This window comes from Equus caballus, chromosome 2 (genome assembly GCF_041296265.1).
Source record: "Equus caballus isolate H_3958 breed thoroughbred chromosome 2, TB-T2T, whole genome shotgun sequence".
Taxonomy (NCBI): Eukaryota; Metazoa; Chordata; class Mammalia; order Perissodactyla; family Equidae; genus Equus; species Equus caballus.
Genome location: NC_091685.1, coordinates 21,417,024 through 21,435,799, shown reverse-complemented (window position 1 = coordinate 21,435,799; position 18,776 = coordinate 21,417,024). Strand labels below are relative to the sequence as shown.

Sequence of the window (18,776 nt, the reverse complement as noted above, 5' to 3'; positions counted from 1 at the left end):
TTGAGTGAGTTCTCTGCATTTTCTACACCCACTTCCTCACCAGCCACTTACTCCTTCACCTCTTTCATCTATCTTACCTCTACCGTCCTAAACCTCCTCTGCAAAGGGTCACCAATGACCTTTCTCAGTTGTCCTTTTCTCTTGACTTTTTGATGTTTTCTCCTGTCTCCTTAGTTATTTGTGTCATTACCAGGAGTGCCTGCTATTTTCCGGATTTTTATACTCTGCCCTTTTTTTCTCTTTACATTCTAGTGAAATTCTCATCCATTTTAGTTGTTTCAGTCATCACCTACTGTTATCATATAATGTATTATTAAAATCTTGATCCAACCCTTGACCTCTCTGCAGCTCCTATCTGTCCCTTTGACCTCTCTCTCTTACTTCTACAGGAATTTATTGATTACCTACTATGTGTGAAACACTGTGCCAGATCCTGAGTACATTGGCGAGTGAAACAGATGTAGCCTCTGCCCTTATAAAGTGTTTCGGTGGACCATCTCTTTAGTTGCTTGTCGTCTTCTCCTCTTTCTACCTTAAGCCCTTTTCTTTACTTCTTTCTTTCGTTCTTGGGCATCACAGTTGCTTCCGGGTACCTTCATCCAAACTTTAGAGGCAGTCTGTCTTCTCTTTGCTTTGCTTCCAGCGTTCTTTTTTTATGGTCTTAAGATATAGTCCTTGCTCTCCACGCATACTTCTCAACTTAGTTCTGACATTTCTTCTCAAATCTTTCTTGAATAGGTTACTGAATGAGACCTTTTGTGACCATACTCCCCAAAAAACCTTCATTGGTCACCCTTCACAAAATAAAAGTTTTTAAGGGCCCTGATCTTAGTTTAACCTTTTCAGCTTTATCTTGTATTGTTCTCTTTGCCACACATACTGGAAAAATCACTTGTTCTGGAATTAGCTTGGACTGGATTCTAATCCTGGCTATGCCAGTTTACTGGATTAGGCAAATTACCTAACCTTTCTGAGCCTCATGAATTAATTATATAAATAGCAGCATCTAACAGAGTACTTGGCACATAGTAGGTACTCTAACTGCTCATTCCTTGTCTGTGCTTTCCAGTCTCTAGTTTGGCTTACATCATTTGCCTTTGCCTCAAATATCTAAGTACTCTTCTTATCCCTCACCTTGCCTTCCTTCAAGTCCCAGTTTAAATATATTTATTCCTGAAAGCCTTCTCTTGTCATCCCATCTAGACGACAACTTGTCTCGTTCTGGATTCCTTTAGAAATTTTATCAGGCTGCTGATCAGTTACTACCTTACTTGATATTTTTGCAGCATAGAGTAGGTCTGAATCTGCTCTGAAACTTTCTTCCTTTTGTACAAATACACCTAAGGGAGAGCCATCCACTAATATGATACTCAATAATTACTTACAGAGGGATATTGGTTGACCTCCAATTCCTCTCTCTCTTGGGCCTTAAATTAATGGCCCCCAAGTAATCATGCTTTTTAGGAGAACTGCCTTGAGTAATTATCCACGTTTTTGGTTCCCTCCATTAAAGGGAGAATCTAATGTTTTGGCTTGCTTGGGGAGTATAGTGTAGCATGCTTGGGGAAGGCAGTGCTCGCTCAGAGGATTTTCCCTTCCCTGGGCTCAGTAATGTTACATCTCTCTCCAGTCTCATACCTTGATTAAGACCTTGGGTTTCTTTGACTTACATGCCATTCCTTGATTATACCACTTGGACAGTGGGGCCATCTGCCTAGGAATTAAGCCAGCAGATAAGAGGAGCAGTCATATTCTTCTAAAGATGCTTCACCCTCCCTCCTGGGAGGCCAGGTGATGGTTAAAACAAGATCCAGCTGCATTGTGGTTGCCCTGAGAGTGTAGAAGGACAGCGTCATATTTGCCCAGCTCGGATCTGGTACCATACCTCATCCTGTCTTTAGTATTTTTAATTCCTTCCTCTCCACTAAATTGATACTATCATCTTTTTTTTAATGTAAACTTTTTATTGAAGTATAGTGTACATGTAGAAATCCTGTGTGTTCAGTTCAATGAATTTTCACGAAGTGTCTCAGCAGGGTAACCAATACCCAGTTCTGGTAGCAGAACATTACCACTACTCCAGGCTACCAGTCACTAAAACTCCTCGTTAATGGTAATTACTATTATTTTGGCTTCTAACACCATAGATTAATTTTGCCTGTCTTTGAACTTTGTATAAATGGAATCATATATGTTCTTTTTTTGGTTTCTGGCTTCTTTCACTCAACATTATCTTTGTGAGATTCATCCATGTTTGCGTAGTTGTAGTTACAGTTTTTCCGTTATATGAATATAACACAATTTATATGTATTTACCCATTCTACTGTTAATGCACATATTTGGGTTGTTTCCAGTTTTTACTATTGTAAATAATGCTTCAGTGACCATTCTTGTGCATATCCTTTGAACGTATATAACTATTTTTATTGGGTGTATATCTCAGAGGGAATTTAAGTGAACACATTTATACTTCTGCCAGCAGTGTATGAGAATTCTAGATACTTTATATCCTAACCAAACTTGGTATTGTCTCTTTCATTTTAGCCATTCTTCTGGGCATTTAATGATATTGTGTTGTGTTTTTAATTTGATTTGTCTGATGATTGATAAAGTTGAGTATCTTTATATGTCTACTGGCTGTTTCACTAGCCTCTTTTGTAAAGTGCCTACTCAATCTTTTCCTTTTTTATTGAGTTAACTACTTTTTTCTTATTGATTTATAGGTGTTCTTTGTAATTCCTTCATTTAATATGGATGTGTATTACACATATCTTCTCTGCTTTGTGGCTTGCTGTTTTACTTGCTTAATGGGGTATTTTGTTGAACAGAAATTTAAAATTTTTAATGTAGTCCAGTTTATCAATATTTTTCCTTTATGGTTAGTACTTTCTGTGTCCTGTTTAAGAAATCTCAAGGCAATGAACATACCAGGCTGTTTTCTTGTAAATGTTTTTTTTAACCTTTCATATTTAGAACTAGTCTGTCTCCACCAGAAACTCTATTGCTTTCTCTCCCCTGGCGGTGGTTCCTCTGCTGATGCAAAGCCTAGAATCTCAGCCTACTGCCCACACCTAGAATCATGAAATGTACCCAGGGTAAAAAGCAGCGGCAGAAGATAGCTCACCTCTGTGAGATTCTCTTGTCCCTGGAGTTTTAGCTCCTGCTCTTGTTGTCTCAGCACCTCTCTGCAGCCTTCAAAAAGATGATTTCTCTATTTTATCTGGCTTTTCTGAATGTTCTCTGCAGAAGTACTGGTTTGCCACTAACTGCTCCATCTCTCTTGAAAGTAGAAATGATCCCATTAGCTTTTTAGACATGCTCAAGCTTCTCCCATTGAAAACGTACCAAACCCATCACTGATCCTGCATTTCCTCCTTGGTACTTTTTATCACCAAAATAGTTTTTGCCTCTATGCATTTATTTTTTGCCTTGATATCACTAAATGCAAAAAACATTTCTGATCCTGATTTTACCTGATTTCTTAGCAGCATTTGACTCTGTTGAACGCTTGTTTTTTTCTTGAAACACTGTCTCTCTTCTCTTGGCATTCATAATACAACGTCTTGATCTTCCTCCTAGTTTTCTGGGTTTTTCTTCTTTGCAGACTGATCTTCTTCCTGTTCAGGTCTAAGCTCTCTTCTTTTTTCACTCTGTTCTCTTCCTTGGTGGTTTCATCAAGATCATGCCTACAGTTACTCCCTATACTTAAATATCTCACAAATTTGTATGTCCGTTTCAGGCTACTCTTGAGCTTCCAGCTACTGTACCTAGTTGCTAGTTGATAGCTTCACTGGGATGACCAAAAAGCACTTCAAACTCAAAATCTCTCAAAAAAGAATTTATTCTGTTACAAAAGCCAGAAACTTAGAAGTTATCCATAAAAATTATTTTCCTTTACTCACATATATATTCTCTGAGTCCCTTAAATATCTTTTGAATCTGTTTCTCTCCATCTCAACAACTGCCTTCTTAATATAAGCTACTCTGAATCAGTCTAACGACCACATTCTTTCTCACATCATGGTTCCTTTGATCTCGTTTTTAGTTACTTTGGCTCTTCGGTTTCTTAAATATATGCCGTTATCTCCTATCAAAGTGCATTTTTGCATGCTGTTCCCTCTGCCTGGAGTGCTCTCTCCCAAACTCCTTCTCTCTTCTAAGTCCTTTTCTATCTTTAGATTTCAGTTCAATCATTACTTGACTCATTCCTTTCCTGGCTAGGTTATTGCCCCCTATTATATGTTCTCATAGCTCCATGAAGTTTTCTGTTGTAGCATTTATTATTGTTATGCTCTTCATGATTTTTAAAATTAGTGGTAGATAGTAAACACTGTGAGAATAGAGAGCCCATGTGTTTCTGGTCACCATTGTGTCTCATATACTGCCTGACCTCTAGTATGAATTCAGTGAGTATTTCTTGAATGCACTAATCAGTTCTCTCCCTGCTCGTAGCTGAGGTGAAACGTGTTGGAGATACACTCTTGGGAATGGCTACACAGTGTGTGCAAGTGAAGAACGTGGTGAAGACCTCGCCTCAGACTCTGTCCAACCTCTGCCTGAAGATTAATGTTAAACTTGGTGGCATAAACAACATCCTAGTCCCACACCAGCGGTATGAACTCTGTTGCCCACTTGCCCGTGTCAAGCTAGGTACCCTCCTAGGGACTGATGAAAAGATAGGACGCTGACCAGGACTAAAGTGCTAGATGGTACCAGGAAGAGAATACCCAACTCCTCACTGTTTGTTTTCTCTTCCTTGTTCAGCTCTGCTGTCTTTCAACAGCCAGTGATCTTCCTGGGAGCAGATGTTACACACCCTCCAGCAGGGGATGGGAAAAAACCTTCTATCACAGCAGTGAGTGATACTCTCCAACTTCCTCATAAAGTTCTCTTAGCTCTGAGCCCCCAAGACTACACGTGATTTCCTTCCCTCAACCCTGGTGCCTGACAACTCATAAGATCTTTTCCTTTTAGCTGATCATCTCTATTAGCCACTCCCTTGGTATCTTCATAAAACTAACTCTATATGGTGTCTTTTTTCCAGAGAGGGTAGTGAGAGTGTAGGCTTTGGCCAGAGACTTGGCCCAGTCTTTATCACTCTTGCTCTGTGTCTGAGTTTCTCTCTCTCTCTCCATGCTCACTTTTGGGATATGGGAGTAACTATATCACTTCTCTGAAGTCCCTTATAAGGGAGTTACTTAGTTGCTGGGACTGTCCTTTCCTCTTCCCCATCCCTACCCCTGATCCACCTAGTAGATTAGATGTCTCTCCAATCCCTCTCCTGACTTCTCTACTCCCTGTCCCATAGAGGTGTCTGAATTGCTAAGGGATCAGGCCTTCCTTCCCACTTCTCTTTCCTCAACCCTCACATTTCTCTAGGCAGACTGGGCTTATCTCGCTAAATGCAGGGAAACCCTATACTATGTGTATCCCTGTTTTCCTTGTGGCCATCCATCCTAGGCTCTGGTCACTGTCCCCTTTGAAAATGTTACTTCTACCACCTGCAAGAGTACTCTTCACCACAGTTCTTGGGTAGGTTAATACTTGAATTGAAAAAAAGACAAACTTGTGGCTAGGTGAGGTCACTCTTTGAGCTAGTAGTGCCAAACCTTTACATGTCCCTCTGCAAGGAGTAGGGAAAGCAAACTTATCAAGTACCTACTGTGCTTGGTGCTAGGCCCTGTGCAAGGTGCTTTATGTGTACCACAACAGGACTGCAAGCAGGTGGAATTATTTCCATTTGAGAGGAAGAAAAAGAAGGTCAGATGAATTAAGTACATTTTGCATGAGTTGATAGAACAGAGATTGAAACCAGGCCTCATTGAATGTAAAACCCTACTCATTTGATTGCATAGTTTTCTTGCTAAGAAGCCTTTCCACAAACCCACAGCCTGACAGTGTTGAGGAGATGGAGGTTCTGGGGCTGATCCTGCCTCTTTGATTGTCAGGTGGTAGGCAGTATGGATGCCCACCCCAGCCGTTACTGTGCTACTGTGCGGGTTCAGCGACCACGGCAAGAGATCATTGAAGACTTATCCTACATGGTGCGTGAGCTGCTCATCCAGTTCTACAAGTCCACCCGCTTCAAACCTACCCGCATCATCTTCTACCGAGATGGGGTTCCTGAAGGCCAGCTTCCCCAGGTAGGGCCCACAGTAGGTGGAAAAAACCTTCACATTTGAGGTCAGAGGGCCTAATGGTAGCAGAGAATACTTTTGCCTTTTCTAAGCTATGGGCACTGGGAGGTGCTCCTTCTTAGGGGAGCTTTCCTAAATGGTTTGGGAGCAGAGATCACAACTGAGAAGTGAAGTGTGCAAGCATCTATACATCTATCTTCTTGTAACAGACAACCCTCAGTGCCTAATTACTAGTTGATTCATGTTGAAGACTGATTCTTTAGACCAGTGGTTCTCAAACTTGAGCATGCATCAAGATCTCCTGGAGGGCTTGTTAAAACAGTTTGCAGGGCTGTACCCTTAGAATTTCTGGGATTCATTGAGTCTAGGATGGGCCCCTAGAATTTGTAGTTCTGACAAGTTCCTGGGTGATGCTGTTGGTGTGGAGGCCACACTTTGAGAATCATTGCTGTTGACATTCCTTCATAGTGTTCTTCTTACTCTTTCTCCCTGCCCCAAGCTTTCATATTCTATTGTTTAGACTAGGATACTAAACTGGTCTCCTTGACTACTATTTAATAGTAATATAACTACCATTTATTTGTTACCTCTTATGTGCCATGAACTGTTCTTAGCACTTCATATGTGTTCTCTTTAATGCTTACAATAGCCCTATGAAATAATAATTATTATTTCATTTGACAGATGAGGAAGCAGAGGCTTGGAAATGTTAAATGATTTCTTCAGTGTCACCCGAAATAATAAGTGGTGAAACTGGGATTCAGACAAATTGGTCTGATTCCAACATCCATGCTCTTAACCATTATGCTCAGTTTCCTCCAAGTCATTCAGTGTTTACTAAAATATCAGATAAATTTATCCTATCACTTCTCTGTTCAGAAATGTCTGGTGGCATCACATAGCCTTGGGTTAAAATTCAAACTGCTTAGCAAAGCAATTGACAGTTATTAAGCCCCTACTAGGTTTTCTGTGCTTTTACTTAATTATCTGTTTTAGTTCTCACAACATCTTTGTGAGGCTGATCTTCTTAGTAACTTTAGTAGTGGAGAAAATGAGACTTAGAGGGGTTAAGTGACTTGCTAAAGGAAATACAACTAGACAAAGTTTGAGTTTAAACGTAGTTCTAATTGATTTCAAATTCTATCCACTTCTGTCATGCAGTTTTGACTCCCTGCATCTGACATCCAAGGCCATAAGGCAACTGTTGCCCATGGTTATTTACCAGTGGCTGCTTCTTTAGCTAGTCCATTTTTTTTGTAATCCTGCTTCTTTGTAGGACTGAACTCATATACCTTCTCTGCACCCATTCCTGAAGTGTATCTGCTCTTCTCTGGTGGTCCCACCCCTGTGTGCTCTTAGAGCTCACAGGGGAACTTCCATTATCCTCCTGATCCTTTAATTGACCTTACTTTGGGCATTGTGATTTTAATGATTTCTCTGTGAACTTTAGTTCTGTGTCCTGATGTTAGGTCTCTTTATGCCTAGGAACCAGGTGAGTATATTCTCTGCTGATGCCAAGCCTCCCAGACAAGGTTTTATAGGAACATATCAGGTGAACTGAGTATAAGGGTCTTTTTGGTGGAAAGGGCTTATCATCTCGAATGATTGGGTGTCAGCTTATAAAGGGAGGCTGAACAAAAGCCGTATAACAAGTGGCAACCCCTTAGTTCAGAGAGATGTGTGAACTCAAGAATAGCCGTATGTCTCTTTGTCTCCCTCCTCACCCTGTGCCTAGATCCTCCACTATGAGTTGCTGGCCATTCGTGATGCCTGCATCAAACTGGAAAAGGACTACCAGCCTGGGATCACTTATATTGTGGTGCAGAAACGCCATCACACCCGGCTTTTTTGTGCTGACAAGAATGAGCGAGTGAGTAAGGGACTGAGGAAGGCACCCATACCTCATCCTGTCTTCCTTCTCTTGATATGGAAGAAGACTGTTATAAAATCTGGGGATTTAGTCCTTGGCCTATCCATCCTCCCTGGCCCCTTTCTCCACCCTAGTTCTTGTGGTCCTTCCTCTACCACCTCCTTCCTTTTGTTCCCCCGTCTCCCCTCCTTCCCTTATACTTCCTCTCCCTCCTCCTAGCTCCCTGGCCTATAGACCCCATATATAGACCAGCTCCCAGAGAAGGGAAAGGGAACTGCCATTTATTGAACTTCTCCTATGTGCCAGACACTGTACAAGGCGTCTTCCTCACAGCAGCCCTGTGAGGTAGGTACTATTGTTATCTCCAGTTTAACCTCAAAAAGGTTAAATGATTTGCTGAGATCACGTAGCTAAGAAATGGTGAAACCAGCACTTAAACACAGGTCCGTGTGACTTTAGGAGCCCATTATTTCAAGACCTGGTATCCTCTGGGAACAGCAACTTCTGCTTTACTCTTGGGATTCTGGTGGAGCCAGAGTAGAGTTGAGTTGGGGCTCTTAGTTAGGGCCAGGCAGGTCTTGGGATCTTGGTTGTCTTTGTCTCTATACAGATTGGGAAGAGTGGTAACATCCCAGCTGGGACCACTGTGGACACCAACATCACCCACCCATTTGAGTTTGACTTCTATCTGTGCAGCCACGCAGGCATCCAGGTAGCTGGGCTATGTCCTGGGGTTTCCAATGGGTCACAAAGTAGTTGATTATTCCCACTGCCTCTAGAATATATCACTGAGTGGCATTCAAATCAGTATTATTCTCTTAATAAGCCCTTAGTGCACTTGGACACAAGTGTACTTTGTCTTAGGCAGGTTGCCCATAAGAAGGGTGCTTTATGACTTAGGTGGCTTTGTGTCTGCCTATTCATGGGTGGGTCTTCCAACCCAGCCATGCTCTTAACAGTAATCCCATTCCTTATCATCAGCCATCCCCTCTGCCCAACCTTGGGCCCCTCACCTTCCTATCTTCCCAGGGCACCAGCCGACCATCCCATTACTATGTCCTTTGGGATGACAACCGTTTCACAGCGGATGAGCTCCAGATCTTGACGTACCAGCTGTGCCACACTTATGTACGATGCACACGCTCCGTCTCTATCCCAGCACCTGCCTACTATGCCCGCTTGGTGGCTTTCCGGGCACGATACCACCTAGTGGACAAGGAGCATGACAGGTGAGGCCTGGGATCAGGCTGGCTTCGTTTTTGCTTCAGCCTCTGGTGCTAGACCCTCTCAACTTTCTTTAGGTAGAAGGAAATGGGTATTGTCCAATTTGGTGTCCTTGGGCTCACCTGCCCAAATCTGGGTTGGGGTTTTCTCTTAAGTTGGTATGGGAATTGGCACCCTAAGGATGGGGGAACGGATTAGCAGCAGCTAAGTTCACCAGGAAGGACTTCTTTCATTTTTCCTTTTCAGTGGAGAGGGGAGCCACATATCGGGGCAGAGCAATGGGCGGGACCCCCAGGCCCTGGCCAAAGCCGTGCAGGTTCACCAGGATACTCTGCGCACCATGTACTTCGCTTGAAGGCAGAACGCTGTTACCTCACTGGATAGAAGAAAGCTTTCCAAGCCCCAAGAGCTGTGCTGCCCAAATCCAGAAGAAGCAGGGAGGGAGGTGGGGTATGGAGAGTGCAGAAGGCCTTGTTTCCTTCTACAGAGGGGGCAAAAGGGTAGGGAACAGGGCCAGTAAGACAGACCACCAGCCAGAAGTCTCTGATATCCACCTCATACCCCCCCACTCCTCACCCCATCTTGTCACATCTGGCCCTGACCCCACTGGACCAAGAGGGGCAGCACCGGTGCCCACCATATACACAGGTGTCTCATGTGACTCACAGTGCTAAAGACTCATGCCTGACAGCTTGGTAAGGTTGGCTCTGCAGCCCTACGGACAAAAGCTGGTAGGTTTGGGTTTGATACTTTAGATGGGAAAGTGAGGGGCTTGCGAAAGTGGGTGGGAGGAGGGAAGGATTTTTTTAGGAGCCTTAATCAGAAAAGGTCTAGATTTGTTTAAGGAGAAAAACGAAACCAGACCCAGATCAATATTTTAGGATACTAGATGTTTTAATGGGTTGAGAATCCAGTTTGTAGGAAGATTTTTAATGCTAATGGTTTTGGTTGCTCCTCCCCCAGCTGCCACCCCCCCCCCTCTTTCCCTTATTCCACCTTTTCTACCCCACTTTACACCTGCTCCCTGATGGACATCCAGCCCTAGTAAGACTTAAGGCACTATGGCACTTAGCTCTGAAGTGACATGACCCTGTCTTCCTTCCGCCTGCTGGTGGGTAACCAGTGCCTTCCCTGTAACGGTAATGCTGCAGAACTGCAACCTTTTGTACCTTTCTTTGGGGGGATGGGGTGGGGGTGGGAGAGGAGGTAGGTGGGGAAGAAATATCCCTAACCCAACAAGCCTCCAGCCTGAGCGCCAGCCATTTTACATTTGAAGGAATTGACTTCCATATTCATTGAGCTTTTAAAAAGATAACAACCTCAAGTTGGTTAAAATCCATTGACCTTTGCACTTTCAGACCTGATGAGTCCTGGAGCTGCTGAGATGACTGGCCCCTGGCCTTTCAACTTATGCCTCCCTTTCTCCCTGTCCTCCCTACCTCCCCACCTGCCTGGGTCTGGAGTTACTTTCATAACATTTCTCACTCTTGGCTTCTTTTTTCCCCTGATGGTCAAGTCTCTTATGTTTCAATATTTCTTAACTGGGGTGTCTTATAACAAATGATCCTTAGGTCTAAAATAAGAAAAAAGAACAAAAGCTAATGTTATTTTTATACCATAACTTGAGTGTATTGCCAAAATCTGGAAATCCCTCCCATGCCCAATGAGTTTACATCCCAGAAACATTGAGCCATCAGAAGGAACTATGTATGTGACTTGTTCTTTGGCCTGGCTAGGTAGGAGGTGGTTATCTCCCCAAGGTGGGGCTCAGGCTCCATCCTTCCTCTGTGCAGATAATACCTTTTTCTTGCTACAAACTCCCTCACCTGCACTGCCCTGCACTCTTGCACTCTTCCTGCAAGTGCATCTTCCCTTCCTCTGGACTGTCCTCTGACACTTTGGCTCATCAGAGATTCCAGCATGTCCTTTGGACAGGCTGGGGGGATTTTGCTGCTCTCTGTTGCTTCTGTTTACACAAATGAATTTTTCCTGGTTTCCCACTAGGGCATGTGAGTGGGTAGCATGGGCGTTTTTTTTTTTTTTTTAAATCTCCCTGGATAGAGATGGGGTTTGGCTGTCTTGCAGAACTGGAAAAGTAGGGGGTTCTAGCTTGGTGCCTGCTGGCCTTGAGGCAAGGCCCCCTCTTTCCTTGACCGTTTATTTTTTCCTGTCCCACTGCTTGGGATGAGGAGTTGCAGCTTCAGTGCAGAAATTCCTCTTTTTGAGGAGCCTGGGCTTGGGTTTGCCCCAGTCTGATGATGAAGCCATGACACTTTAGACCTAGCTCAGGCTTGGAGGCCAGGCGGAGGAAGGCCGGTCTGAATCTGGGCTTGTGCAGTTAGAGGTACCATTTCCCCTCCCCAGCAGCCCTTGTACAGAGCCAAATTTGCTATGCAAAACAGTCTATCCCAGGTTCTGTTCTGATTGGCTACTTTGTTCAGCGACTTCACAAAACGTAGCACAAACATTGATTATAGAGAAGGCATCAGGACTGTTGAGTAACTCCTCCTTTACTTCTTTCCTACTGGCTACAGCGTGGGGTGCCCCATGGGCACAGCCCAGCTGCAGAGCAGAATGGAGGGCTCTGGGAGGAGGCAGCTCACTGGAGAGCCTACATTCCTTACACAAGTGCCTAAAGAGAGTGATGCCAACACTCCATCTGCCCTGTCCATCGCCTTCATATACTGTCTACTTCGTGTTCAGTCACCCTTTGGGGATGGGAGCTCTCTTGGAACAATGGGCTCTGCATGTTCTCTTCTTGGGTGCATTTTGGGGCTGGGATCAGGGCACTATTTCTGGAGGGTCCACTCGTTCACCAGCATTTGCAAATGTCCATAGGGAGCTGGTGGTAGCCCCCTACTCTCAGCAACAAGTTTGTGTTCTCTCCTTTTTCTCTCTTTGCCTCACTCTCTCCAGTTGGGTTTTGAGCTGGGGCTTGAAATGCATTTTTTAGCCCTTTGGCATTGCACATGCCATTCAAGAAATAAAAGCAAGAGAAGCAGCTTGGGCAATGGCAAGAAAATGACTTCTTACTCTGCTTTTTCTTTTTAGTCATTGAGACTTGAAAAATACCCTTGACCTTGAGGATTGTTCTTGTTTGAAAGATGGTGCATGCAAATTGAGAAGTGGTGTTGGCAACAAGCTTTGGCTTTGTTTTAAGGGGTGCTTCTTACTTAAGCTCTAAGGAAATGCTTGGGAGACCTCAGCCTCATCCTCTTAGACAGGTCTCTTGTTCCCTTCATTCCACTCTTTTGCCTTCCTTTTCGTCTTCTCTCTTTCCCTGGCTTCCTTTTCCTGTTTTCTCTTCACTCAGCTTGCTTGCTGGCCTGCCTGCCTACCTACGTGATGATGAATTCTCTGCATGGCTACAATGATCCCACTGTTAGCTGGCAAGGTCAAGCTTAGCTCCTTGGCTGCAGAAGACCAAGAATCTGTCCCCAAGTCCAGTGATGTCCTCTCTGGGATGGACTGCCCTCAAACTTACATGAGGGCAGAGCAGCAGGCCTGCCCAAATGGCATGAAATCAGGGGGCTTCTGGCAACTTCCACACCTGTCCATTCCTTGGAGTTGTTCCTCTCGTTGCTTTTTCTGGACCTGGTTCTATTTCTCCCTACCTGGGGCTTCTCTTTTCTGAGGATTTCCTAGGATTGAGCTACTTGTATCCAGGGTTGAAGGGTTAGGGAATGGACATGGGGGAAGAAGAGAGTGATGGGAAGAAAATGGAGAGAATTTGGATAAAAGGTGGGAAAGGAGAGCACTGCATATTGATCATTTTTCCAGTCCAGCCTGACCTGTTGGGAGTTGAGGTGCTATTGCTGGCCTCTGGGGATGAGCCTGGGGCTGTTGTTGCTGGGAACTTAGGTTTAAAATAATGCTGAAGAAGAAGGTACCCAAAAGTGTGAAACCTCCCTAAAAAGCTCTTGGTTCCCACCTAGATAGCTCCTCTGTGGCCTCCTCTTTGGCTAAGCAACAATGTTCTTGGGTAGTTTTCTTATCCAGAATTCTGTAAACGAGGCTAGCACTGACGATGGGCAGCTGAGGGGACACTTTGACTTCTTAGCTGGCCCATAGGATATCTGCAAGGCTGGTGGGACAGTGTTTTAGACGTGGCATCATGTGTAACAAAGAAGGATGGAGGTTCCTTCCCCTTCAGGGTAGGAGGTCAACTCAAACTAGCCAAAATGCGGTTTTGGAAACTACATCGGGGGAAGTTATTTTTATTTATATTTACTGGGCCTAGGCCAATTCAGGATGGTAGCTGGGATGCCTTCCTTCTTAAAGTCTGATCATGGCAGGGATATGCAGGGCACTCTTTCCTATTTGGCCTTTTACGCAGATTGGGGAAAAGAGATTCTCTGGTTTTCTCTTTACCCCCATTTATTAGGACTTGCCTTCTCCCTGGGCAGGGAGGGAGGCTAGGTTGGTGCTCTCCCCTTACTCTACTCCTACTGACTTAGAACCTCTGGCTGCTGTTTGGGAGCCCAAGAAAGGGAGTGGAGGGAATGGGCTCAAAACAAAATGAAAAAACCAGAATAAAGTGGGGAAGGCAAATTTCCTTCTTTAAAAAGGAAAATAGGAAACCCTCCAAGGATTGTGCAAGTAAAGACAATGTGTCGAATGCACTGAGTTCCCTGGTGTAGTAGCAATAAGGAAAAATGAAATGACTTTCCTGTGCACACAGTCCAACCTGATTGCTGTGTGATGTTTGCACTTAGCAGCCGTCTGGTGGGCATGTGTGACTACTCTGGGTTTCACATTAGTTTCTAAACTTTTTATCCCTCTCAAGTCCAGCATGGATGGGGAAATGTCCCTGGAGCCCCACAGCTGTGTACTTGTTTGCATTTGTTTCCCTTTGAGACTTGTGTTTGTGTCCTGCTTTGAGCTGTACCTTGTCCAGTCCATTGTAAAGTTATCCCAGCAGCTGTAATGTACAGTTCCTTCTGAAGCAAGCAACAACAGCAGCACAATTCTGTGTTTTATAAAGACAACAGTGGCTTCTATTTCTAAAGTGCGGTCTCTCTCTCTCTTTTTTTTTCCTATCAGGAAAGCAAACTGTTGGGATTAATTATATTTCTTGTAGATTTTAGGTTAGAATAGTAGATTGTTAGAAGAGCAGAACCATCCCTTCTAAAGGAGGAAAGTGGATAAAACAAATTCCGGAGTGTTGAAACTGTGGATTGTATGTAATCATACATTACAGGGCCTCCATTTATTTATTCAACAAACACGCAAAGCACTGTGTCCAGCAGTATTGTGGAGGAGAAGTCAGACACAATTCAAAAATAAGGAAAACAGTGTCTCTCTCCTTGAGGAGCTTACAGTTTGGTGGAGGATATGAGTAGCCAAATGGTCCCCTGGTACAGGAGAAAAATGATGAGGGACTGGAACAAGGCTATAGGGCTATAGCAGTGAAGATAGAGAGGAAAAGGCAGATTTGAGAGACACTCAGTAGATATAATTAATAGGACTCAATGGATAACGGAAGGAGAATAGAGGAGTAGAGCCTAATGCCCAGGTTTCTGCTTGAGGAAGTGAGTATATTGGGACATTCCTCTAATCAAGATTAAGGGAAAGTGGGGAAACTAGAAGGAAGGTGATGAATTTTGTGAAGAAAGACAATTAGCCTTGTATAGACTGAGTTTTGAGTTCCCATGTGACAATGAGGTTGAGGTTTCCAGTAAACACGTTTTGGTGCTGAAGGAAGACTACAAAACTACAGTTATAGATATGGGATTCATACTCATATAGATGGTAGTTACAGCCATAGGAATTCATGGGAATGAACAAGATGACTTAGAAGAAAGTAGAGCGAGAGAAACATAGTGTACAACTCTAGGAAACACAATTTAACAGTTGAGGAGAGGAAGCAGAGCCTAAGATGACTGTCAGTTCACTAGTAGAGACCTTGTATATTTTTGACTGATTTAATGAGGTGGAAGAAAAGAGAGTGGAATACGATCCAAGAAGGGTGTAATTAACCACGTGAACTGCTGCAGTGAGAAGGAGGTAATTTTTCTACTTACTTTACCATCCTCCACCCCATCTTCTCTGCAATCTTATAACTGTATGGTCATTCTCCAGTATTTCTTGAAAATGATCACTGGAAAAACCTAATTTAAATAAATCTAGGACTAGGACTTCCAAGTTGTTCACCACCGCCACCTCCACCTCCAGCTTCCTCCTGTCCTCAGGAGATCCTTGTAAAAGAATAAAATAAACAAACCTAATTTTGTTCCTAACCAGTGTCATAGATGGTGTTCCAGTGCACTTGATAGCACTTAGCAGCTTGCTCTATTTATTTTCATGACTTGTTTTCCCCAGAGCCTGTGAACTCCGAGGAGCGAAAACTATATTCTATTCCTTTTTGTCATCTTAGGGCCATAGCATATATCAAGAGGTCAATATTTGAATAGAATTGAAATGAGCTAGAAATGTGTGGTTCATGAATACAGAGTAGGGAGAATCAAGAAGTGATATTGAGTGCACAGGATGGACTCAGCATTCATGAATTTTCAGGTAAGCAGAAATGTAACCAGATTACCATCATCTTTTCTCACTGTCACCCCAACTTGGAGGTTCTATGTTTTTGTCCCTTAAGCTGATGATACAGTTGTCAAGCATGTAAGTTCTGGCATTCCTCCGTGGTACTGCTAGAGCTTGGTATTTCTGTGTACTGGTGAGGAGATGGCTCAGACAAGGATTCTGGCACAGAGCCCAGTGAGAAATGTTCAGTGGCAGCTAGTGTGTACATAAGTGGGCCTAGCATTCCTCTGGAGGCCAAGTGTTGAGACTTTTCAAATTGCAGAACTAACCTGTGGCTACCCCCTGCCAGATTCCCTTGGGAGCAAGCCAGCCAGACCCATGCTCCTTTTCAGCAGCAAGAGTTAATGAGGTTGGTTGAACTTGAAGAGTAAATTGGAACATAAAGATTTTTTCCCAGTTGAAATACGACTTAAAGTAAATTTATAACCCTTGATAAAGCAGAAATAAGGTATTTAGCAGAGGGAGTTGGGGAATGGTCATTATGGCACATTTTTGCCATAAATTTCAGTTTTAGAAATTACTGATGTTAAAAAGGTTCCACGATTTGGCTGTTGGTTGCTGCTCAAGAGAAAAAGATGGTGGGAGCCCAAGGTCTGATTTGTCTGGTCCTAGAGCTCAAGGTTTTGAGTTAAGGCTTGTCCTAGCACCCGTGGACATCCATTTTCAGTATTAGTTGAGCAGCCTTCCCTTTGCCTAGTTAGTTGGCGACATGTACTATAACACATTCTTGTCTAGCAAGTGCCTTGGTGTAGAGTGAGGCTGGGTATTTGTTGGGTTATCTCTTGGCTTAGCAGATCCCAGAGTCTCATGGCAGTTATGGTTTGGCAGCTAAAGGAAAGGGTTATAAGTACAAAGAGACTATTTTCAAGTTCTGAGCTTAGGCCATCCCAGGCTGCTATCTGTACTGCATGAATGGAAAGTAGCATTGAATTGGAAAATTAGCTCTTTCTTTGGTTTCCTGTTTTCAAGACATTTATTTGTCTGGCTGTAGGCTGAGGAAACCTGCCCAGCTTAAAGCATGACAGAAGCATAGATGCTGTAAGGCATCTATATCAAGGAGGAGGAGCTGGAAAAGTGGACTTGCTGCGGGTGAGGTACATTTAGAAGTTCTCCACTTAAGCACCACAGCTGCTTTCCCCGGGATACCGTATCAAGGTTTTTTAGGTGACTGTGGCTTACCCTGTGGGAACACACTGTCCTCTTGTTCTGGACTGCAGTAGCTTCACCACTGTCCTCTTGGCAGTGTTTTTTTGGGGACAAAGAAATCTTGAGGGACCTTTCTAGGGAGCCCTCCATGCCTCTCCCCCTCATTCTGAAGGCAAGGAACTTTCCTCTTAAAAGAGGTCATAGGCTACCAGCCAAGTTTTTGGAAAAGGCTTATGGAAGTAAACTGGAAAAGGAGGAGAAAGTTGGGTACTTTGAAGTTCTTGACTAGTTGTTTTGTACAGTATCTGTTATTTAATTGCATCTTAACAGCATTCACGTGAAGTACTTTATCAGTTACCTTCAATTCCATATGACACAACTCCAATTAAATTGGCTTAAATAAGGAAACTCTCACATGACAAGAAGTCCTGATTTAATATGGCTCCAGGGTTGGTTAATTCAATGGCTCAGTGATAATAGCAACAAATAAGGTTGTTGTAGTCTTTTTGCCCTGCCATCCTCTGTGTTGGTTTATCTTCATGCTAGTTCACCTCAGGGTCCCAAGATGACTACCATAATTGCAGGAAGGGAATGCTGACAGAGCAGTGTCTAGCAGAAGAGGGCTAATTTTCCCAGTGTTTCATTTTAAAGTAAGGAAATGCCTGGAAGCGCGAGCAGATCTGGCCTCATGTCTCATGTCTCATGTGCAAGAAATGGGTCATCTTCCCACTTCTATACTGTCTTTGGCAAAGCAAATGAAATCGTCTATCATGAGTGGCTTAATTAGGAGTTACTCGGTGAGTCATGTGGGTTAGAAAGACTAGTCATGTCTGCTAAGCAAGAAAGAAGGGGATAAGGGCTCTTAGGTAGGCATCCAGCAATGTCTACTCTGTGTGGGTACTCTGGTTTTTACAGATGAGGAATGTGAGACTCAAAGTGGCTTTCCTAGAACCACAGATGGTAGCAGAGAACCTTCAGTCTCCGCTCTGTCCCTAAAGCCAGTCTGTTTTATAAGGTGTCGTGCTGCAATGTGAAGTAACTCTCTTTCTGCTGTGTAAAAACTACTGGTCTAGAAGAGGTTTGAACTCAAGTGTCAAGTCTACTCATTTAGTCTATGTGAGAGGAGAGGATTCTGCATAGAAGCTCTCCTCATCCAGTGATGATGTTTGTCTAGCACAGGAAGCCTTAGAATCAGCTTTCAGAGGGCACTGATTTCCTTGTCCCTGAGATTTCTGTACTGTTGCTATAGTTCTCCCTTCTGACGGCAACCAGTGCCACAAGGGATGAGGGCAGAGTTTTAGCTTGCTCCCTGAGCCCCATTCTTGAAGCCCACTCATTTATTCATCCATCCGTCACATAAATATTTATTGAATGCTGCTATGTGCCAGGTACTGGCACTGTTCTAGGCACTGGGGCTATGACAGTTAACAAGATACAGAAAGACCCTGTTCTGTGCCCTTAAGAGCAGATTCATTTGGGAATGGGTTATCCAAAAATAGGGGTGTTTGTGTGGTCAGGGGAGAGCTTCATACAACTTTGCTTTTCGCAGAATTATTTAAAATTTTGTCTTCTCACTTTCTGATCATGAACCTTTCACATGGGCTCACTCTAAAGAGGGCGAGGTCCTGGATAGCAGAAGTAGATGGGAAGGCATTTATTAAATTGGTCTGAATTAGAGGCTGAATTTGAAGGTCCAAATCCTGCTTCATCAATGCCAACAAAGAAGACAGTGGCCCAGCTCCAGGGTGTATCACCATCACCATGTCTGTCTGGGAGAAGCCAAAGAAGCCTGCAGTCATTTAGGGAACCAGTTCCAGATTCAGGGGAGTTGAGGGTGTGATAGACCCTTGCACAA

The 18,776-nt window shown here is 43.7% G+C and overlaps 1 protein-coding gene across 5 annotated transcripts in view; it reads left to right on the top strand.

Moving 5' to 3' along the window:
• AGO1 (argonaute RISC component 1) overlaps positions 1 to 15,471 on the top strand; it is a 34,469-nt gene extending 18,998 nt beyond the window's left edge. For 3 of the 5 annotated variants that reach the window (XM_023633474.2, XM_070260438.1, XM_023633481.2), the window contains 7 exons: positions 4,454 to 4,613; positions 4,766 to 4,856; positions 5,950 to 6,144; positions 7,874 to 8,008; positions 8,619 to 8,720; positions 9,038 to 9,237; positions 9,479 to 14,240. In XM_023633474.2, the coding sequence (XP_023489242.1) occupies positions 4,454 to 4,613; positions 4,766 to 4,856; positions 5,950 to 6,144; positions 7,874 to 8,008; positions 8,619 to 8,720; positions 9,038 to 9,237; positions 9,479 to 9,587 (992 nt within the window). In that variant the 3' untranslated portion in view covers positions 9,588 to 14,240. Of the gene's footprint in view, positions 1 to 4,453; positions 4,614 to 4,765; positions 4,857 to 5,949; positions 6,145 to 7,873; positions 8,009 to 8,227; positions 8,354 to 8,618; positions 8,721 to 9,037; positions 9,238 to 9,478 lie in introns of those variants that run through there. The other 2 variants (XM_014737387.3, XR_002805337.2) reach the window with 2 other exon arrangements.
• Positions 15,472 to 18,776: the final 3,305 nt, after the last annotated feature.